Source organism: Palaemon carinicauda, chromosome 6, assembly GCF_036898095.1.
Source record: "Palaemon carinicauda isolate YSFRI2023 chromosome 6, ASM3689809v2, whole genome shotgun sequence".
Lineage (NCBI taxonomy): Eukaryota > Metazoa > Arthropoda > Malacostraca > Decapoda > Palaemonidae > Palaemon > Palaemon carinicauda.
Genome location: NC_090730.1, coordinates 87,697,293 through 87,720,908, shown reverse-complemented (window position 1 = coordinate 87,720,908; position 23,616 = coordinate 87,697,293). Strand labels below are relative to the sequence as shown.

Here is a 23,616-nt window from a genome sequence, read left to right as displayed (position 1 = left end):
GTAAATAATATCGCACTTATAAAAACTGTAAACCAAGAAAAAAAGATATAACATACAAGCAAGCCAAAATTGCATCATGAATTACATGTAAATAAACTCTAATATAATTATGAATAAGAAAAAACATAATACTACAAAGATATGTTCATCAAGAATTAAATACATAGTGCAAACATAAGACAAAGCAATTATGCAAACATGGAGAGCACAGACAGTAAACACACATTCAATGTGCATGAAAATACAAATACAGTTTACAAATACTGTAAAATGTTAGTCTTTATTTAGGGAATAGAAAATAAAAAGACAAGGAACACTGACAAAGTAACATGTTGAACCAGTATACACCCGAAGTGCTACTCAGGTGTGCAAACATGCTGAAATATTCGTGCACTTATAAGTTCAATCAAAGTTAAATACAATGGCTACCACTAAACATGTTCCTAACGCCAAATATGTCACCTCCTGAGAAATATATTATCTTCAAAGCTTTATGACCAAAAGAAAAAAAAATGTACTGCGGAGGCCTTGACTTAATCTTATATCCAATATCATTGGGGCTTACTCATGAGTAGAACATATATTTTCATGTATTATACTGTTAGTATTCACCATTCTTTATCGAAACACTTAATGATGATCGGTTTCTTTTCGTTTATTGCAAACAGCACACTTATGTGACTCATTCCATGGCTTTGAAGTTTGCAACTAGCATATTGACATTCGTATTTTGAGCCTTCCTATCTTCCTTCAGTATATAGTCTTCGGAGAGTAACTGTTTGGAGGTTGATAATTGATTCTACTACTTTTTTCTGTATTCCATAGAGAATAAAGGACCTTTAGCTGTATACGGAATGATGCAATCATGGAATCCTAAATGTGAAAGAAATATGATTGCTAGTCGGATGCGTTCTCTTTAAAATCTCTCTCTCTCTCTCTCTCTCTCTCTCTCTCTCTCTCTCTCTCTCTCTCTCTCTCTCTCTCTCTCTCTCTCTCTCTCTCTCTCTCTCTCCATATATATATATATATATATATATATATACATGTATGTATGTATATATATATATATATATATATATATATATATATATATATATATGTGTGTGTGTGTGTGTGTGTGTGTGTGTGTGTACATAATACTACAGTATAGCAGTAGAGTAAGCCTTCCCAAAACAATTTAGAACGCATGAATAACAAGATAACAAGATTAAGAATAAAAAATGATAATTAATTTCTGTTTACTACCAATTCTATAAAAAGTGAAAGAAATATGATTGCTAGTCGGATGCGTTCTCTTTAAAATCTCTCTCTCTCTCTCTCTCTCTCTCTCTCTCTCTCTCTCTCCTCTCTCTCTCTCTCTCTCTCTCTCTCTCTCTCTCTCTCTCTCTCTCTCTCTCTCTCATGATATGGAAACAATTTAACTTACTGACTAGGAATTATGAATCAAAGTATTTCAGTTACAAACTTGAATCATCACTTACTGTTGTAAATTTATTTGAAATGTGTAAATCATGACAGTTACTTGCCCAGTTGCTTAAAATATATTCAAAGAAAGCTCAGTGGTGGCAAGGTAATAATTAATTGTTTTATACTATTAATGCTATCCTTGGTTTTTCTTCTTTCAAACAGCTCTAGTTATACTAGTAGCATATCTTGTTCGTGATTTTCTTTTTAATCATTTCGTTAATCATTGCGAGGGAATGTAATAAAGACAGACCTACAGGTATATGTTAGGGTCATTTGGCTGGTAATATTCGTGCATGAAAAACACTGGTCTTAAACAGTTATTGCACCAGAGATAAAAGCTGCTATATTCCATGCCATGCACTTTACATTATTTTACGGGCTGCTTTCCGGGTCCTATACAGCACGGGAACCCTGCTCTCTATAGGACCTCCACAGTCCTTTTATCATGTTCGTTCGAAGGCATTCAACATCTTAGTATCTTCGGTCTTTCGAATGTTTAGTGGGAGCTTATTGTATAGCTTACTGTAGGCTCTAGAGCCTACAGTAGACATACATCTAGGTTCCAATAATTTGAAACCATCTGTAACTATTCTCGTGTCAATACGATTTGTTGGCTGCATAATATGTAGCAATTCTCTTAGATATCTTGGACGTCCGGTTCTGACAATTTGGTGGGTTACTGTACATGTTTTAAACCCAATTCTCATTTTAATAGGAAGCCAGTGTAAATTGATTAGTATAGCCTAGGAGTGATCCTTTCTCGGGGTGGGACACCTTTTATCAGTCTTGCTCCTCTGTTTATTATTGTTTTATGATTTCTTAAGTTGCACTTCTGGTAAATTGTGATAGAGTTACAGTTGTCAATCCTGGTAATAACAAAGTTTATCACAAGTTTGTTTACAGAATGTTCATCCAGACACTTCTTTATCAAATCAATGTTTCTAAGATGATAACCAGCAGTTTTTACTACATTATTTATTTGGGCATTGAAAGGCAATTTACAGTCAAGAGATACACCTGATCGCGAACGTTACTAGATCTCGGGACAGATTTGTTATCTATGTATATTTGAATAACCCAAGTCTCTTACGCTGTTTTTCTTGGCAACCACCACAGACTCAGTTTTATTTCCATTCAATTCTATTTGTGCCATTATCATCCTTTCCCTAGCACTGGCAAAAAAATGGTTTAGAGTTTCAGTAGCGTTGTCTATATCATTTATGGAAAAGTAAAATTGTGTATCGTCTGCAAATAGTTTGAACTTCGCTTAATGCCTTTGCAGAATTTTCGGCAGACCGATAATATAGATACAGAATAAGATTGGGCCTAGTACAGTCCACTGAGGTAACCCTCTCTTTAAAGGTTAATACGGTGAATAAGAATTTCCAAATTGCACACAGTAATTTTTGTGAACCAATTAGTCTTTTACGTATTCAAAAGCTTGAAATTCAATACCGATGGACCATAAATCATTTATTAGCAGCTCATGCATAACTGTATCAAAAGCAACACGAAGATCAAGTAATATTAAAATACTACATTTGTTTTCATCTATCATTTTCAGCATATCATTTACAACAGAATAAATAACCATCTCCGTAGAGTATAATTTTCTGTAAGCAGACTGATTGTCTGGCAAAGCTTCCATTTCTTCCAAGTGACTAATTAGTTGTTCAAGAATTACGTATTCAAGTACTTTTGAAACAAAGGATAGATTCGAAATAGGTCTATACGAGCTTAATTTCTGGTAATCTAGAGTCCTTTTCAGAAATCGATGTGACTATAGCCACTTTCTCAGATTTGGGAAACTTACAGTCACCGATGCTTGTATTTGCCATTATCATAATTATGTCAGCTAAACTAAAAAAGTCTCTTTTCTAGTTACTTCAAACATTAGCATTGGATCGATCGTACTGTTTGTTTTCTTTGCTCTCATGATAATCCTGGTGATCGTCTTGTGTTATATTATCAAATTTCGTTAAATTTATTTGTGTATTTGGCGTAACATTAACCTGATGTTGAGTTTTTGTAAACATAAACGACCACGTTATATTATGTATTTGGGTTTTAAAGATTAGTAAGAAATTATTTGCTAGTTCATGGTCACTGTACCCCTCTGGTAGCATTTAATCTTTTACATTTCCCAATGTACCATTTAGGAGACTATATAACTTATGTATGTTGCTGCTTCACGGGTCTTTCTCTTATAGTATTCGCTCTTTTTTCTTCTTAGTAGGTAGATATATTGGCACAATGTAAAATTCGACCATGGTAGCCTACTTTAAAATATATGAACTTTGAGCAATAGGCCTACATTAAACACAAAAATAATCGCTGAGAGAGAGAGAGAGAGAGAGAGAGAGAGAGAGAGAGAGAGAGAGCGTAGTGTTAATTATGAATAAACGTCTCCAGTTGAAACTTTTACCGGAACTTCTCAACTCCAAACTCCAGAGGATGATTTTACTTGCACCGATAACAAGGTCATAGAGTAAAATGACCTTAGAACAAGTGACTTCAGCCATGGCTAAAAAAGAATATCTTTATATCAAAATGCTTTTATTTCTTTATCTAACATATATTCTTAATCTATTATGATGGATTAAAACAAAAAAAAGTATTAAACCCCCATTTTTTAAGGATATCTGATTGATTTCACAAGTATTAGTTCCCTTATGACTATATTAGGCATGGAAGTTACCCACATTTAGTAGGTTTATATAATGGTTTCTAATAATTTCAGTAAGTATAGGAAAATACCTTTTAAAAGGGCGCATATTTAATCATATTTTTAAACCTGCTATTAACAATAGCTCTACTTTAGGGTTGAGTGACTGAGTCAGACTTATTGTAAAGAGACTTTGCACAACCTTCTTGTCTCCCAACTCCAAAACAAGTGTCGCACCATGGAGAGAGAAAAGTTTAAGTTATTATTTAGTCTGATATTTGTTATTATACAATGTTTTCAAGAAAAGATAGTTAATGCAACCGTCCAAAGTCATTCAATAGGTGAGAAATTATTTATGGTGTTTAAAAAAGTATTATACTGAAGTTCACAACGTATCATAGACGTGTCAGGAAAGTTTACCCTTGACAGCAGGAAGTGTGACAGATAGGCCAATTTACCGTAAAGAACAGTTATTAGTTAAAAAACATATAGTTATGGAATACAAAATCTTAAATATTCGTTATTTCATAACTATGTACACATTTTCCGCTGAATATATCCTAGGGAAAAATTAGGCTTCAGGTAAGCTTATGACAGCCTATTCCCTAAGGGTAGCTGATCGGTTTCATGGTAAATTTATATAGTAAAACAATATCTTTCACGGCATTGAGAAACGGGATATTTGTTTAATTACTGGTGTTTTGAAGGTTTTTGGTCATGATTTCTGGCCAAAATCCAGTTTTCGAATTTGTGTTGGTCGACTACCATAACTGAAAAGCTATGGTTTTACACTTTATATTGCCATCATTTACATTCAAAACACCTTTAAACATACTGTGTACCAGTCTAATTGTATGGAATTTAAATTAACGTTTAAACTTTGTAGTTTCTGTCAGCCATCATAAAAAACCAGCCATCATCTTAAAATAAAAGGGTTTTATTATAGTTACAGGGTTTCATTGTAGTGAATTACATGGCAATGTAACCTAGGAAAAAAACTACTGTTTCTAATCGAAAAAATTACGCTCTCTTTGAAAATGACATTTGTTCCCGTCGCAAATTAATAGTTTCAGAAATATATATACATCTATATCCTCCAATAATGGGGGACCCCCAGTGGGAACTAGGGGTTTTGGGTGGGGAAAACATACTGGGGAATCAATATATAAACGTAAAACAAGCCTTTTCTTCTCTATACATTACCTTCTTGAAATTATAATAACCGGAGGAAAATACTAAACAGTATATCTGGATAAACATTGGAGGCGCCGTTACAAAGATTGTGGCATGAAAAAATACAGTAACCAGTGCTGCCAACGTCCGATGTAGATCAAATGTTATTTTGTGACCTGTCATACTACTAGGCTAGGTTAGGTGGGTTTGTTAGGTTTTGTGCCCTTTTTGTACTTTTTATATAGGCCTATTGAGTAAAACTTATATGGAGAAATTATTTAATATATGGAAATAACTATCATTACTATCTTTAGTAATGTCAACGTGCCGTTGGTAACTCTGTGTACCATGCGTCAACGTTGGTAACACTGTGTATTATTGGTAACGTTGCTAATGTTATCGTTCGTTCGTAAGAGAAGTGACACCGTGCATCTCAAAGTTATCCGAATTGGTTGATCTGTTTGTTTCCGATTGAAATGAACATCAAATTCGCTTAATTCACGTTATTTACTATAGGAAAACAATTATATTTCGTTTCCTCAGTATGTTTTCCCCACCCAAAACCCCGAGTTCCCACTGGGGGTCCCCCATTATCGTAGGATATAGATGTATATATATTTCTGTAACTATTCATTTGCGACGGAAACGAGTGTCATTTTTGAAGAGATCGTAATTTTTTCTATAAGAAACAGTAGTTTTTTTCCTAGGTTACATTGCCATGTAATTCACTACAAAAATACCAGTTACAGATGGGATAAGCTATTCTATGAGCCTTTGTATAACAGAGGCCAGTTCCTATTGCATTGATTAAAAATGGACATCAACTAACCTTGAGTTTCCCCCCTAACCCAACCTACAAGCCGTGTCCTTACCTGCATACCTATTCGGGGGGCTAACGCTCCCTGCAACCCCCCTTACGATGCCGTATTCTAACTTAACCATAATAATACATACAGGTGGCCGCTATCATACATACACCCCCTTTTCTACTAGTAGAGAGGTATTTCCTTTAGAAAAATGTCCGTGTTCTTTGAAAGTGACACTTATTTTCACTCCAAATAAAAACTTAATTATCTAAGAAAGAATAATCAATGCGGTTAACGTACGCAGCTCAGCATATACCGCTTGCCAGTACGTAGGAGCTTGATGTTTTTCCTTTTTGGTCGTGCACGGCAGAGCAAAAACCATTAGATTTCTAAAAAACATCCCTATTCTTAGATGGTTTTTTGGTTTATTTGCTGTTGAAATGAAGGTCAAATTCAGTGAATGCACAGGAAAAACTATTTTTTATTTTCAAAATGTTGTTCCGTCTGTAAGTATAATTTCACCCTCCCAAAAAGAGGTCACTGTAATCAATACCGATTAATAGTAATGAAAAACGGTCAAAACACTAGAGCTATTGTTTGCCAAGAATTCCGGATGGTCTTGGCTTTGCTTGCAATTAAACATTTTCTAATTGCTCTTATATTCTGACAAGTGGAGCATGTTTTGCTATGCTTGTTATTATTATTATTATTATTATTATTATTATTATTATTATTACTACTACTATCCAAGCTACAACCCTAGTTGGAAAAGCAAGATGCTATAAGCGCAGGGGCTCCAACAGGGAAAAATAGCCCAGTGAGGAAAGGAAATAAGGAAATAAATAAATGAAGAGAACAAATTAACAATAAATCATTCTAAAATAAGTAACAACGTCAAAACAGACATGTCATATATAAACTATTAACAACATCAAAAACAAATGTGTCATAAATAAACTATAAAAAGACTCATGTCTGCCTGGTCAACAAAAAAGCATTTGCTCCAACTTTGAACTTTTGAAGTTCTACTGATTCAACCACTCGATTAGGAAGATCATTCCACAACTTGGTAACAGTTGGAATAAAACTTCTAGAGTACTGCGTAGTATTGAGCCTCGTGATGGAGAAGGCCTGGCTATTAGAATTAACTGCCTGCCTAGTATTACGAACAGGATAGAATTGTCCAGGGAGATCTGAATGTAAAGGATGGTCAGAGTTATGAAAAATCTTATGCAACATGCATAATAGACTAATTGAACGACGGTGCCAGAGATTAATATCTAGATCAGGAATAAGAAATTTAATAGACCGTAAGTTTCTGTCCAACAAATTAATATGAGAATCAGCAGCTGAAGACCAGACAGGAGAACAATACTCAAAACAAGGTAGAATGAAAGAATTAAAACACTTCTTCAGAATAGATTGATCACCGAAAATCTTGAAAGATTTTCTCAATAAGCCTATTTTTTGTGCAATTAAAGAAGACACAGACCTTATATGTTTCTCAAAAGTAAATTTACTGTCGAGAATCACACCTAAAATTTTGAAAGAGTCATACATATCTAAAGAAACATTATCAATACTGAGATCCGGATGTTGAGGAGCCACCGTCCTTGACCTACTTACAATCATACTTTGAGTTTTTCAATATTAAACTTAGCCGGTGATCATATAAGCTGCAACTCTGTTGCTCGACAGAAAAACCTAGGGGTCAAAATACGCCAGCGATCGCTATGCAGGTGGGGGTGTACATCAACAGCGCCATCTGTCTAGCAGGTACTTAGTACTCCAAGTAAACAAAGAACCAATTTTCTCTCTGTCGGGCTTCCGGCAGGACCTACTAATACGCTGTTACTAACTGGAATTGTTTTCACAACTATTTGGTGAAGTACACTATTCTAGTTTTGAGCTTTCGCTATGCAGGGGTTTTATCTTCATCTCAAAACTTGAACTCGTTTTGGATAGATTTAATTATGGTGACAAAGAGAGTATGGACTCTCTTTCACTTTTAAATGGCCGACCCTTCCCTTAGACGGAAGTGTGTTTAGGTTTTTAGTAATTTTGCTTAACACGTTATAGATCTATATTTTTTATATCTCTCCGCCTTTATTAGGCCTCTTCGATTAACTTTCCATTTATTATAAACATATAAAATAAATTTTTATGTTTTGTTTATATGCGACCTTTCCTGATAGTAGGCGGTCCTAACTTGGAACCGAAGTTAATCAACGTTGAGCCCGTTATATCGTATTTAGCCTTTAAAGAATTTAAAACTTTTTAAATGTAATGTTTTATGAAAGAATTTCTTTGATAGTCTTCGTACTGTTTTCAAAGATGAACTAACGTTTAGTTTTTTAGGCTACGCAGTTGTTGACGTTCAGGACGTTCAACATGCGCTCTATCGTTACGATAGAGAGAGAGTGTATCACGGTTTCACTTTGCAGTAAGAGTAAATCGATTCTGACGTTTCGTTCATTCTTTCTTACCTTAAATGTTTTAAATTCTAAATTAAAGGAACTTTTTATTTGGAAAACCTTTCAGTTTTTTCCTTTAGTCAAATAACATGTTTTTTTGACGATATATATTGGGCTCTTCTCTTAGGTGCGAAATCAAGAGAGAAAGAGAGAGAGAGATAGAGACGGAGGGAGAGAGAGGAGAGAAAACGTTCCGTTCAAGCGGGTAACGTTGTTCTCGTGTTACTCTCCTCCCTAGTCGCTGTACGGGGAAGAAGGTAAAACGTTTCTGGGGTTTTATTCTTGTCCCCAGGCTATGTGCGGTGAGAGATTGTAAACGTAGTTTATTTGAACTAGTGTTTAGTCTCTTTCCCAGCCACTAAATTTTTTATCTTTATATATGTTTTCTGTTTTTTGCTAGTATTAATGAGCTGCATTATACGACTGTTTTCGCAATTACTACCTTTTAATGAAGGGTAGAATTGCGTGTTTCATGTAGAAATCAGTAAAAGTTTCGATTTCAGTGAAATAAGTGCAAAACAGAAAATCGAAGTGATAAAGTGATATGCGCAAAGTGTTACAGTGTTGCGTCCGAGGGTTCGTCTGTTCGTGCCTGTCGTTCACCTAGTCCGGGACCTCTTGCAAGCTCCCAAGCCCAGGGGAGAAGTAATGTCGAACGACTTATGGGTTCGTCAGGCCTTGATCAACGAACAGACGTTTCCCTCCGTGGTTTCGGGCGTATCTACCCAAGATCGCCCCACCCACACAAAGACGAGAGAGCCCATTTATTTCTCGTCTGCGGAAGAGGTTTCTCGTAAGAAACCATGGACCAAGGTCTCGCAGCTTATTAAGCGCAAGTCGGTCCCTTCCGCGCAAGTCCAACGGCCCAGTTGTAGCCACTGGGTCAGTTCGGACTCGCTGCAGTCTTCCGACGACTGCTCACCTCCTAAGAGAGGCAAAGCGGTACCGCATCAGGCAGTCACACCGTCTGTTGCCGCACCTGCTCCTGTAGACCCTAAGTGGTCTTTGCTGCAGACCATGCAGTCTCAGTTAACGTCATTGATGCGGGACTTTCGTGCGGAGAAGGTTGACACTACACCAACCTCTAGCCTACAACCAACACGGTTGTGCGTCCTGTGGACGCTGAGGCGACCTTCTGCCGCACTCCAGCTGAGAGAGTCCCGCCACCCATGCGTTCCAGTGTACCCTGCCAGCCGCATGTTGACGTTCAGTAACGCACGGAACCTTCCGTTGACGTTCGCGAGGTACAACAACAGTCTAAGTTGTTTTGTTTTGACGCGGTGCGTCAACCTCCGCATTCTAGAGTTGTTTTGACTGCTCAGTATAGACAGTCAAAGCAGTCTCGAGTGAACACTGTATGTCCTCACGCACCTGTTGTGGTTGACAGTTCAGTTGTTGACAGTTCACAGACTGTCAAGCAGTTACATGACGTTGCCTTCTGGTCTGCTACTAATGCACCAGTGCTGTATGTCCTCACGCACCTGTTGTGGTTGACAGTTCAGTTGTTGACAGTTCACAGACTGTCAAGCAGTTACATGACGTTGCCTTCTGGTCTGCTACTAATGCACCAGTGAGAGACTCACTGAGATAACCTAGCTTTTATCGGACAAGGTTCCTGTAGATGAGAAAGTGCTGTTCTCCCTCCTACTGATATTCCCTTGAGGACTCTGTCATTTGGAGAGGAGCCTTAAGCTGCTTAACCTCCTATGGACTTTAATTAAATCATGATGATTTTTTAAGGATCTTCGTCCGGATCTTGTAACTGCTGCTCCTCGTTCGCCTTAACGTCAGAACTTACACTAGGCCTAGCTACTTCGAAGCCGTTGTTTTTAAGCTAGTGCTCTCTCGCTCTCCTAGAGAGCGTTACGTTGGCTAGGCGACTGGTTTTTTGCACCAGGAGGAGTTTTAGGGATACAGCCTTTGATTTCCCTTCTTTTAAACTGGCTTATAGAGCGAGAGTCTAATAGGACACGAGAGAAGTTCTCGGCTTGGGAGTTCATGCCTCTGCCCAGATAGACTTCTCAATTCTGGTAGACTCACCCTGGCGCCTAGCCAGGAGACGCTCCAAGTTGTTTACAGGTCAACTTCTCAACTTTTGTCGAGCCTTTGAAGTTTTGCTGTACTATTATGTCACACATAACAAGGCTTTCAGGGATGGTAAATGGTTCCGCCTCAGTCGCTAACCCCGTCTGTTGCCACACCTGCTCCCGTAGACCCTAAATGGACTTTGCTGCAAGACATGCAGTCCAAGCTTGCGTCCTTGATAGAGGACTTAAATGCGGAGAAGAACCTTCTGGCCAACAACCTTCCAACCGGTTGGTTGTGCGCCCTGTTGACGCTGAGGTAACCTACTCGCGTCTGCCAGTTGAGGTGGTTCCTCCTTCTGGCCAACAACCTTCCAACCGGTCGGTTGTGCGCCCTGTTGACGCTGAGGTAACCTACTCGCGTCTGCCAGTTGAGGTGGTTCCTCCGCCGATGCGACCCAGTGTGGGTTGCCAGTCGCACGTTGACGTTAAGCGACGCTCGGAGGTGGTTGTTGACGTTCAGGACGTTCAACAACCAGCAGAGGTGACTTGTTGTGACGCAGTGCGTCAGCCTCAGCAACCCGGTAGGGTGTTGACTGCACAACCCAGACAGTCTAGACAGTTTCGGGTTGACGCTGTACTTCCTCTCGCACCCATGGTTGTTGACAGTTCACAGACTGTGCAGCAGTGCCATGATATTGCGTCCGGCTCCGTCACGCATCCACCAGTGCGACCGGATTCAGCGAGTCAGACGTTGCCCACTCCGTTGCCGTTTCCTCATCAGTTTCGGATGAGGAACCCTCTGATGAGGACGTTGCTGAACAAGACGATCAGCCCCCAGCCCTGCTATCCATCCAGAAGATGCTGAAGAAGGAACGCTGCCCAGTCAGGCTGTGGATGAGTCTGGTAGGGACACTGTCATCAGTGGATCAATTTGTGTCACTAGGAAGACTACACCTCCGTCCTCTTCTATACCATCTAGCTTTTCACTGGAAAAAGGACAAGACGCTAGAAGCGGTCTCGATCCCGGTTTCCGGAAAGATAAAGTCTTGTCTGACTTGGTGAAAGGACTATTTCAACCTTAGAGAGGGTCTTCCCCTGACTGTTCAGACTCCCAACCACGTTCTCTTCTCGGACGCATCGGACGTAGGCTGGGGTGCGACATTAGACGGTAGGGAATGCTCGGGATTATGGAACTCGAGTCAAAGGACAATGCATTTCAACTGCAAGGAGCTACTGGCAGTACGTCTGACCTGGAAAAGCTTCAGGTCTCTCCTTCAAGGCAAAGTGGTGGAGGTGAACTCGGACAACACCACGGCTTTGGCGTACATCTCCAAGCAAGGAGGGACCTACTCTCTGACATTGTACGAGATCGCAAGGGACCTCCTCACCTGGTCAAAAGGTCTAGACATATCACTAGTAACGAGGTTCATCCAAGGCAACTTGAATGTCATGGCAGATTGTCTCAGTCGGAAGGGACAAATAATTCCAACAGAATGGACTCTCCACAAGGATGTATGCAAGAGACTTTGGGCCACCTGGGGCCAGCCAACCATAGATCTCTTCGCAACCTCGATGACCAAGAGGCTCCCAATATTTTGCTCACCAATCCCGGACCCAGCAGCAGTTCATATAGATGCCTTTCTACTAGATTGGTCACATCTAGATCTATATGCATTCCCTCCGTTCAAGATTGTCAACAAGGTACTGCAGAAGTTCGCCTCTCACGAAGGGACAAGGTTGACGCTAGTTGCTTCCCTCTGGCCCGCGAGAGAATGGTTCACCGAGGTACTTCGATGGCTAGTAGACGTTCCCAGAACACTTCCCCTAAGGGTGGACCTTCTACGTCAGCCACGCGTAAAGAAGGTACACCAAGGCCTCCACGCTCTTCGTCTGACTGCCTTCAGACTATCGAAAGACTCTCGAGAGCTAGAGGCTTTTCGAAGGAGGCAGCCAGAGCGATTGCTAGAGCAAGGAGAACATCCACCCTTAGAGGCTACCAATCGAAGTGGAAAATCTTCCGAAACTGGTGCAAGTCAGTATCCGTATCCTCGACCAGTACCTCTGTAACTCAAATAGCTGACTTTCTCTTATATCTGAGGAAAGAACGATCTCTTTCAGCTCCCACTATCAAGGGTTACAGAAGCATGTTGGCATCAGTCTTCCGTCACAGAGGCTTAGATCTTTCCAACAATAAAGATCTACAGGACCTCCTTAAGTCTTTTGAGACCACGAAGGAGCGTCGTTTGGTTACACCTGGTTGGAATTTAGACGTGGTACTAAGATTCCTTATGTCAGACAGGTTCGAACCGCTACAATCAGCCTCCCTGAAAGATCTCACCTTAAGGACTCTTTTCCTGGTATGCTTAGCCACAGCTAAAAGAGTCAGTGAGATTCATGCCTTCAGCAAGAACATCGGATTCTCATCCGAAACGGCTACATGTTCTACAACTTGGTTTTCTAGCCAAACACGAGCTGCCTTCTCGGCCTTGACCAATATCGTTCGATATTCCAAACTTATCGTATGGTTGGAAATGAACTAGAAAGAGTCTTATGTCCTGTAAGAGCTCTTAAGTTCTATTTAAAAACCTTTACGAGGCCCGTCTGAAGCTTTATGGTGTTCAGTTAAGAATCCATCTTTGCCTATGTCAAAGAATGCTTTATCCTATTTTATCAGACTGTTAATACGAGAAGCTCATTCCCATCTGAATGAGGAAGACCAAGCTTTGCTGAAGGTAAGGACACACGAAGTTAGAGCTGTCGCAACTTCCGTGGCCTTTAAACAAAATAGATCTCTGCAAAGTATAATCGACGCAACCTATTGGAAAAGCAAATCAGTGTTCGCGTCTTTTTATCTTAAGAATGTCCAGTCTCTTTACGAGAACTGCTACACTCTGGGACCATTCGTAGCTACGAGTGCAGTAGTGAGTGAGGGCTCAACCACTACAATTCCCTAATTCCATAACCTTTTTAATCTTTCTCTTGAAATGTTTTATTATTGTTTTTGGGTTGTCCGGAAGGCTAAGAAGCCTTTCGCATCCTACTTGATTTGGCGGGTGGTCAAAGTCATTTCTTGAGAAGCGCCTAGATTAGAGGTTTTGATGAGGTCCTGTTGTATGGGTTGCAACCCTTGATACTTCAGATCCTAGGGGTCGCTCAGCATCCTAAGAGGATCGCGAGGCTCCGTAAGGAAGACGTACTTAAAAAGGCAGAGTAATTGTTCAAGTCGACTTCCTTACCAGGTACTTATTTATTTTATGTTTGTTATTTTGAATAACTGCTAAAATGAAATACAAAATACTTAGCTCATAATAATGTAAACATGTAATGCTGGTCTCTACCCACCCCCCTGGGTGTGAATCAGCTTATATGATCACCGGCTAAGTTTAATATTGAAAAATGTTATTTTTATTAATAAAATAAATTTTTGAATATACTTACCCGGTGATCATATATTAAAGGACCCTCCCTTCCTCCCCAATAGAGACCCAGTGGACCGAGGAGAAAATTGGTTCTTTGTTTACTTGGAGTACTAAGTACCTGCTAGACAGATGGCGCTGTTGATGTACACCCCCACCTGCATAGCGATCGCTGGCGTATTTTGACCGTAGGTTTTTCTGTCGAGCAACAGAGTTGCAGCTTATATGATCACCGGGTAAGTATATTCAAAAATTTATTTTATTAATAAAAATAACATTTTGTTAGGATTCAACTTCATACCCCATAATTTGCACCATGCACTAATTCTAGCTAAATCTCTATTAAGGGATTCACCAACCCTAGATCTACATTCAGGGGATGGAATTGAGGCAAAGAGAGTAGCATCATCTGCATATGCAACAAGCTTGTTTTCTAGGCCAAACCACATGTCATGTGTATATAGTATGAAAAGTAATGGGCCAAGAACACTACCCTGTGGAACACCGGATATCACATTCCTATAATCACTATGGTGCCCATCAACAACAACTCTTTGAGATCTATTACTTAAAAAATTAATAATAATGCTAAGATACGACCCACCCACTCCCAACTGTTTCAGTTTGAAAACAAGGGCCTCATGATTAACACGGTAAAAGGCAGCACTAAAATCAAGGCCAATCATACGAACTTCCCGACCACAATCAAGGGATTTCTGTACAGCATTGGAGATTGTAAGAAGGGCATCACATGCTCCAAGGCCTTTACAAAAACCAAATTGCAAACTAGGGAGTAGATGATTACCTTCAGAAAACCTATTAAGACGTTTTGCCAGAAGACGTTCAAAAACTTTAGATAATATGGGAGTTATGGAAATTGGGCGGTAATCAGTGGGACTTGAGCTACCACAAACACATTTACATAGAGGAGTAACATTACCAATTCTCCAACTAGTGCTAAAAGCTCCTCTTCTTGCTAACTTACGCAAAATAACAGATAACTTTGTAGCTAAGAAATCTGCTGTCTTTATAAAAAACAAAGGAAAAATACCATTTGGGTCTACACTTCCATAAGCATCAAGGTCCACCAACAGAGCTTTAATCTCACGAGATCGAAAAGCTAAACTAGTTAGTTTAGCCTCAGGAAAACAGGAATGAGGAAGTTCAAGTTTTTCATTACTCTGTTTGCTGTCAAAAACATCAGCCAAAAGGGTTGCCTTTTCCTTTGGACAGTGAGTGACTGAGCCATCTGGTTTAAGTAAAGGAGGAACTGTTGCATCTACACCAAAGAGTGCAGATTTAAGGGTAGACCACCATTTATGTTCCTGAGTTGTACCAGAAAGTGTTTCTTTATGGTTAAATTGTACTCCTTTTCAGTTGAGGCATAAACTCTCTCAGCAAAAGCTCGAAGCCGAGTATAGTTGTTCCAGGTCAAATCTGATCTGTTACCCTTCCAAAGATGATAGGCCTCCTGTTTCTCCAAATAAGCACGTCTACAATCATCATTGAACCACGGTTTGTCCTTCACTCGGTACCTTAGCACACGAGAAGGGATACGCCTATCAATTATGTTGACTAGATTCTCATTCAAAGGGACAACAGGATCTACACTATTATATAATTGTGACCAATTCAAGCACAAAAGATCATGTAAAATCCCATTCCAGTCTGCTTGGGATTTCATATAAATTTTACAAGAATATGATATATCAGGGACAGGCTGCTCAGTCTTCACTAATAATGAAATCGAGGCATGATCAGATGTCCCGACTGGAGAACCAACCTTACTAGTTATAACGCCAGGGAGGTCAGTGTATACGAGGTCCAAGCAATTACCAGACCTGTGAGTAGCTTCACTTATGATTTGCTCACAGCCTGATTCAGAGGCAAGGTCTAAAACTCTTCAGCCATGGCGATCGGTAAGAGAGATAGAATTTAACCACTCCCTATGGTGAGCATTAAAATCACCAACAAAGACAAAAGAAGCCTTTCTATCATCTTCTTGTATCTTAGCCATAATGGTAAGAAGACAATCGAAGATAGAATCATCTATGTCTGGATTCCGGTAGATCGAACACAAATAAAAGTTGTTATGCCTGCCACAAACTTTTACTACCTGAATCTCATGACATCCACATTGATAGCAGGACTTATGAGAAGCAGGGTACTCGGTCCTAATATACACCGCCATTCCCCTGGCCCTAGGGATGGCATCACGTTTCCACATTATTGTTAGCCCCGTGAGCTAATATTTTGCCGTTAATTATCAACTATACAAACATAGAATTTGATTACCTCTCTTGTTATTACCCAGCAATTCATAATTATGGGTTTAAACAAATGTACTAGTAACGATTTATTGAAATATGCTGATTAAAATGGTTTAGGGAAAATTATATGATGCAAAATAAAACCAGTTAGGGGACAGTAAAATATCAGTTAGGATGTTAGAACTTGCCTAATTGAATAGATCTTTGCAAATACACCACTATTTTAAATCCCATATACAGTACTGCTGGCTGAAACCTCTATTAACGAAAATATAGATTTTTATAAAAAATACCTGTTTTGCTCCTTTTGTCATAGCATAAGCTACAGGAGCCTTCTTCCACCCAGTAGTTCAGAAAAAACTGAAAGGTGGTGCTTCTATTGTAAGTTAATTGTTCGAACAGAATAAAGGGCCCTATGGAAACAAACGAGTAGATGAAGCAGCTAAGAAAGTTTCAGGGCTACTTAATCTATCCCCCATAAGTATTCCTTACAAAGACCTAAAAAGGAAGATACATTTTTACTGTAAGAATTAGTGGCAGGCTCGATGGTCTGAACTGACCACTAATACAAAATTGAAACAAATTGACTATTCATTGGATAAATGGTCATCTTGTAATTCTACAAGTTGGAGGGATGATATTTTAACTAGATTGTGTTTGTTCCGTAACTGAAATACAAACCACGCTATTTACATGGGGTAATTACTTCGGCGTAGCTGAATGACGAGCCATAAGAATTTTGACGAGGGTTTACTACCCCTCCGCTAGTTAGTGGGGGGTAGGGAGGGGTAGCCTGCTACCCCTCCCCCTCACACACCAGTGAAAGGGTCACTTTACTTTTGGCTCGGATGGCGATCGGATGTCTCCGCTCCCATCCTTACTTGACGGCCATTATTGTTTTGTCTTTTTAACTTACCCTTTCTTATACTTAATATATTTAAACATTATTGATGTTTATATATATTTTTGTGTATAGAAAATAGTAAGTTTCCTTTGCTTTCGGTGTTGTGCGGTGTGTGTTGTGTACGTCTACGAGAGTGATCGCCGGCTTAGCCAGGCCACCACGATTCTCTTCTTGATCACGGCCGTTCACTCCTAGGCCACCATGGTTGCCTTCGTGGAGTACGGCCCCTCTCTTGAGGTCGTTCACCTCTTACTCCGTACTACGCCTACGATAGCTTCTCAGGCCGAGTCGCTATTTCGTTTTATTTGTCTCAATTATTTTATGAATATAATTGTATTTTTAACTTCTCAGGGCTCACGTCCCTTTGGGGGTTGGTGATCCTTGGAACATTCAAAGTCAGTTGCATAATTATAATGTTATAATTCTGTTTTTGTTAAGTTTTTGTCCCCCCCCTCTCCCGGGCATGGCAGGGGGGGAGGCGGGCGCATACCTACTTTCGTTCTTATGTTTTACTTTCCCTCGGGGTTTCTCTTCGGAGTTTCACCCGGGGGAATTTCTGTTAATAATTATTCTTTTTTATTTTCCAGTTTACGATGCTGTTTCTTCGTGCCTGTTGTGTGCCTTCGAAGCAGAGCTGTCCTGTTTATTTCTGGGGAGTCAGCTGTTGCCGCCGTCTCTCGAGGCCATCGTCAGGGGCGTTCCCTTCTCTTAGAAGTTCCCCCGTGACTACTGCCAGCTCTTCAGTGCATCCTAGAACGATAAGGAGGTTCGCCTCCAGGGTAGTTAGTTAACTTCCCTTTTTACTTTTCCCTGGTCCTTCGGCAGTTATGCTCTTGCGGCTGAGCGGCCGCCCTTGTGACTTGCTCAAGGGGCTGAGCGGTTGCAAGGCTGGGCCATGGTACTAGCGACTATGCTCTCGGGGCTGAGCGATTGCTTCTGTAGCTACGCTCAAGGGGCTGAGCAGCTGCAAGATCAGTCTGGACCTCTCTCGTTCGCGAGGGAGGCCGCACTAAGGGCTCCTCTTCGGAGGATTGCTCCCTTTGTCTCTCGGAGGATTGTTCCTGTTTACGTCAGCTGATCTCATGGCCCTTCGGGGCTCCATCACCAGTCTCTTCTACGAAGTGCTCACCTCTCTCGTTCGCGAGAGAGGCCACTCATAGAGACTCCTCTTCGGAGGATTGTTCCTGTTGACAACAGCTTGCTGTTCAGTCACTAGCACTTCAGTGTTTAGTGACAGGGAAACTTCGGTTTCTCTTTTTCCCTGACCCTTCGGGGTCTCGGAGCTTTAGTTACGCAGTTCCCTCTGGCTCTCGTAACTTTAGTCACTTCTACACTTCGGTGATTAGTGACAGAGAAACTTCGGTTTCTCGTTGCGCTGACCCTTCGGGGGTCTTGCAACTATTCCCCTCGGGGCCTCGCTACTCAGGCTACGTTAGACCTTTGGTCTCTCGTGCCCTCAGTGGACCTGCTGCCTGCTGTATCCGTTCCTGACTGCTGACGCGCCTTGGGCGCCCACGCCCCCGTTATCCAACGGGCTCCTCCCTCCGGGGCAGGAGAGACTTTCTCACACCGTGAGTAAGTCCCTTAGTGCCAGGTATCCCCTGCGCGCCAACATTCCCTTGCGCGCTAGCGCTCGGCTGCTGTTCCTGCTGTTCCTGAGACTGCCTTCCAGAGACACCCTGTTCCAGTAATTCAATTAGGCTGCTACCAACGTTCCCTTCGCATTTGCGCACATCGTTGGGGTTCCTGAGATAGCGCACAGGCGCTCACCAGCGGTTCAGCCTACGGTGTCTCTAAGTTTCTTCTACGAAGGACACCTCTCCCGTTCGCGGGAAAGGTCCCTCACAGAGACCACTCCTCGGAGTGTTTAGCAGTACTTCAGTTGATCGTCGGCTCTGAAGCAGACCTCCTGGTCCTCTTCAGGGGATGCCCTTCCTTTTAGGGACACATCCCAGTTCCTGATCTACGAGTTAGCCGATCCTTCAACCAAGCGCACGTGCGCGCTCTCCAACAATCCTCTCTTGCACAGGGGCCTACAATCTTCAATCGCGCGTAAGCGCTGAAGATCGCCCGCGCGCGGGATGGCTTCCCGCGCGCGGGATGGCTTCCCGCGCGCGATCTTCGAGGCCCTTCCGCGGTTTTTCCGCTCGCGATCGTCGAAGATCGTTAGCCGACGATCTTCTGATAGGCGCTAACGCGTAAGCATGGAAGATTGCTCGCGGGCGGGATGGTTTCCTGCGAGCGATCTTCGAGGCCCTTCCGCGCGCGATCGTCGAGGATCGTTATCCGACGATCTTCTGTTACGAGCTAGGCGCGCAAGCACCGACGATCTTCATAACGCGCGTCAGCGCCGAAGATCGTCCCGCGCGGGGGTTAGTTTCCCGCGCGCGATCTTCGAGGCCGTCCGCGCGCGGTTTTCCGCATGCGATCGGCGACGGCCATTAGCCGGTGATCTTCGGATCCGGCGCCAGGCGCGCAAGCGCCGACGATATTCATAGTGCGCGTAAGCGCCGAAGATCGTTCTGTGCGCGGGATGGTTTCCCGCGCGCGACCATTGGGGCTCACGCGATCATCGCAGATCATCCGCGCGCGGTTTCTCGCTCGTCCTCGGGCGTTTTTTCCGCTCGTTCACAGGTGGGATGGTTGCCCGCGCGCGGTCATCACGGGGCGCGATCGTCATAGATTGTCCGGGCACGGGCACCGAGGTTTCCCGCGCGCGATCGCCGACTATCTTCTCCCGCGGGAGCGCCTACGATCTTCGCACACGCGTTAGCGCCGAAGATCGTCCGTGCTTGCGCGAATCGCTGACGATCGTCTTACATAGTTGGATATCGTACGCGCGCGGGCACCAATGGTTTCCCGCTCACTGTCTCCGACGATCTTCTCTCGCTAGTGCCGACGATCTTCGTACATGCGTAGGCGCCGAGGGTTGTCAGCGTTATTTCTTTCGCGCGTGGGATGGTTTCACACACGCAATCGCCGACGGCGCAAGCACCGGCGATCTTTCGTCGCCGAGATCGTTTGCGCGTGGGATGGTTTCCCACGCTATCACCCACGATCTTTCACGCGCAAGCGTCAGCGATCTTCATACGCGCGGAAGCGTGGGGATCGTTCACGCGGGTGCCGATACGCCCACGCTCACGCAGGTACGCGTGCATGCGGGCGCGGTTATACTACTACGCATGTTTTATTCACGCGCTACCCAGATCTGTGCTTTTAGCGCAATCACCAGCGTGATCGGCGCACCGTTCTCCGACACGATCGCGCCCTGATTACATCAGGGCTTATGGCGGTCAGGCCACCTTCGCGTTTCCCTCCCCCGCAGCGCAAAGCAGCGCCCTCTCCGGAGGGGGGGAGGTTTCCGGACAGGTCAAAGGTCTCTTCTCCCTTCATTGCAGATTCTCTACGGGCGAACCCTCATGTTTCAACTCCTTCAGGGGATCGAACGATCCTCTTCCCTCCAGAGGGACTCACTGTCAGCGCGAGGGTCGGTCAGCACCCCTGGTGGGACGCCGTCGTCAGAGCGCTCATGCAGGCGATGAGCTTGTGCCTTCTGACTGGGGTCACTAATCAGTAGCTACTTCCTCTCCCCCTGAAGAGGGTGAGAGGAATCCCTGGCATGGAATCTCCTCCAAGGACTATCCTGTCCCTTCGCGAGTCCTTACGCAGGCGATGAGCCCTCCTCAGACTTCTTCTCCCCTCCCCTGCAGATGAGCATTACCCATCCCCAGGAGGGTCGGAAGACCCGGTCCTCTCCCCCATCACTCCATAGGGAGAATCCCCGCCTTTTCCTGAGAAATCTTCTCGTGCGGAGGGGGCGAAAGCCTTACATCCTTCATTGCTGGGGTCCTGTTCCCCTCCTAGGAGGGATCCTAAGGACCAGTCTTCCGCAAGGACCCGACAGGATCCAGATGGACCCTTGGGGCATGTCTACGAGTCTCCCCAGGAAGAGCCTCCGGGAATGAGAGACATCGCTGCCAGTCCATCAGGAGGAGAAGCTCCAGGGGTCGGAACTTGCGTTCTGGCAGGTTCTTACCCTCAGGAGGAACCTCAAGGGGACCCCAGATTCAGAGATTCCTCTTCGGTAAGTGAAGGATACGGTCCGGGACCGAATCTACTCACCCAAGGGCTTCCTTGGGCCAGTGCAGCTTGCCCTGGTCTCAGGGAATGAAGAGCGCCAGAGACTAGGCCGAGGGCCAGCTCTCCGAGCTTGTCTCCTTCAACAGTCCCAGTCGGTATCGAGCCCCTTTCTCCTCCCTGGGTAAGGATCAGTGAGGGGATGGGCCCTCCGGGCAGAAGTCCAGTTCAGGTTGGAGATACGCTCCCTCCAAGAGGTGGCCAACGGGTTCCGAGGCCTCCTTAATCGTCTCCTTCCCTTCTTGACTCTGTACAGGGTTGTCAAACTGTCTCCGTTCAACATAGCGACAGCAGACGCGGTCAATCTTGCGGTGAGACCACAAGACTTCATGTATACACTGGTCCGATAGGACGCGTACTTCCGATCCCGGTTCACCCGTCTTCAAGGAAGTACTTTGGAGTTCGCCTGGAAGGCGGATTTATCAGTTCAAAGTGCTGTGCTTCGGTCTCTCCACAGCACCTCAACAGTTCACCGATGCTTCCACTCTGATCTCTTCACGGGCTCCCAGGATCGGCATCCGTCCCCTCCGTCTCCTGGGTGACTGGCCGATCCTAGCAGACTCGAAGGCATCCTTTCTTCGTCATCGGGACAAGTTCCTCGGACTTTGCCAAGTTCTAAGGATCATGGTGGTCCTCGAGGAGTCCTCCCCGCAGCCCCCTCAGAGTCTGGTATACAGTACCTAGGCCTGGTCTTAGACACCAATCTCCCGAAGCCTTCCCGTCAGGCGACAGGATAGCAAGGCGGGACCTTTCCCCACACGAGAAGAACCTCCAACCCAATGTGGTTACGTCTCTCCTCCCTGGCCCGTCTGATTTCCAACAGTCGCCTCTGGATGAGTTCTCCCAAGTGGCGACTCGGGGCGCAGGGGAGTCAGGGGCACAACTCCCCGGACGCCGGGATCCCTAGGGGACAACCGGAACAGACGGACCCCCAGGGGTGGGAAGCAGACGAGGATCTACAATAGGGAGTGGACCTTCTCGTCCTTCCCCCAAACTTGAAGCTGTTTTCGGACGCGTCAAAGAAAGGGGGGGGGGGGGGACGTTCTGAACCACGGGACCTCAGGCCGGTGGTCAGAACCAGGAAGTACCTTCTTTAGACCTACTAGAGATGGAAACCGTGTTTCTGGCACTTCAGTAGCTCCACCTAGCCTGGCGGACTACTCTGTGGTTGTGAGGATCAACAACACCACAGTGATGGCTTACTTGCCCATACAAGGAGGTACTTTTCAGTACAGCCATCCCATCCTGCGGTAGAGATACCGGGATGGTCCGAGTTCCCCTCGATTTCCTTAGCAGCTTGCTTGAATCCAGGCAAAGGAATGGGCTCGCCGACAGTCTGAGCAGTGCGACACAGACACCACATTCCGATTGGTCTTTGGATCCTCAAGTAGCCTACAAAGTCCTGACTCGGTGGGGCTCCCTCTGTGGACCGGTTCGCTACAGCACTGAGCTGCAAGCTCCCGCTTTACTGCCCCCCGGTCACGGATCCCAAGGCCCTCTGGTAGGATGCCTTCCAGCAACGGTGGGACACCATCGATGTGTTTGCCTCTGTAGCTTGCTCCAACTTCCCGCCGGGAGTCTATCTAGCATCTCCTCAAAGAGAGAGGATTTTCGCAACAGGTGGCGAAAAGGAGGCCTGGACACCTGCGCAAGTCTTCCGCAGTAGTCTCCCAGGCGAAAGAGCGAGTTTCTGTGGCCAGTGTCGGGGAGAGGGCATCCCTCCACACGATGCCGCTTCCAGCAATAGCGGAGCCCCTAGTGGGATTGCGGGATAAATGTGCCTTTCAGTTTTGACTGTGAAAGGCTATCCCTCAGCCTTAAGTCTTGCCTCCGGGCTCTAGGGACAAACATTTCTCCCTCGCGGGAACTCTTCCTTCTCATACGAAGCCTTGTCCTCTCCTGCCCTCAGTCGAAGGTGAGACCTCCTTCTTGGGACGTGGTTCGAGTCCTCAAGTCTCTAAAGAGACTCCCTGACGAACCACTACGTAAGTCCCCAGATCACCACCTTTCTGGGTAGACAGTGTTCCTGCTAGCCTATCTTCAGCCAAGCGAGTCACATGGTCTCTCATACGACTTCGCCCATTCAGGGGGTTAGGGGGAGGCAACATTCAGGTTCGTCCCTGAGGTTTGTTGCCGAGACTCAGAATCCGGGAGTGCCGGACCCGCTGTTCGACTCCTTCCAGGGTTCGAGTCTCCGTCCTGTAGCAGATGACCCAGACCATCTCCTACCTTGCTGGTAGGGAGTCTGAGGTGGCGTCTTCAGAGAACGGCTGCAGT

At 44.1% G+C, this 23,616-nt stretch overlaps 1 protein-coding gene across 1 annotated transcript in view; it reads left to right on the top strand.

Annotated features, from left to right (window-relative positions):
• The first annotated feature begins 4,330 nt into the window (after window positions 1–4,330).
• Window positions 4,331–23,616, top strand: part of LOC137643134 (carboxypeptidase D-like) — a 194,005-nt gene continuing 174,719 nt past the window's right edge. Inside the window, exon 1 of the mRNA XM_068375984.1 lies at window positions 4,331–4,473. Coding sequence (XP_068232085.1) covers window positions 4,371–4,473 — 103 coding nt within the window. The 5' untranslated portion in view covers window positions 4,331–4,370. The remainder of the gene's footprint in view (window positions 4,474–23,616) is intronic.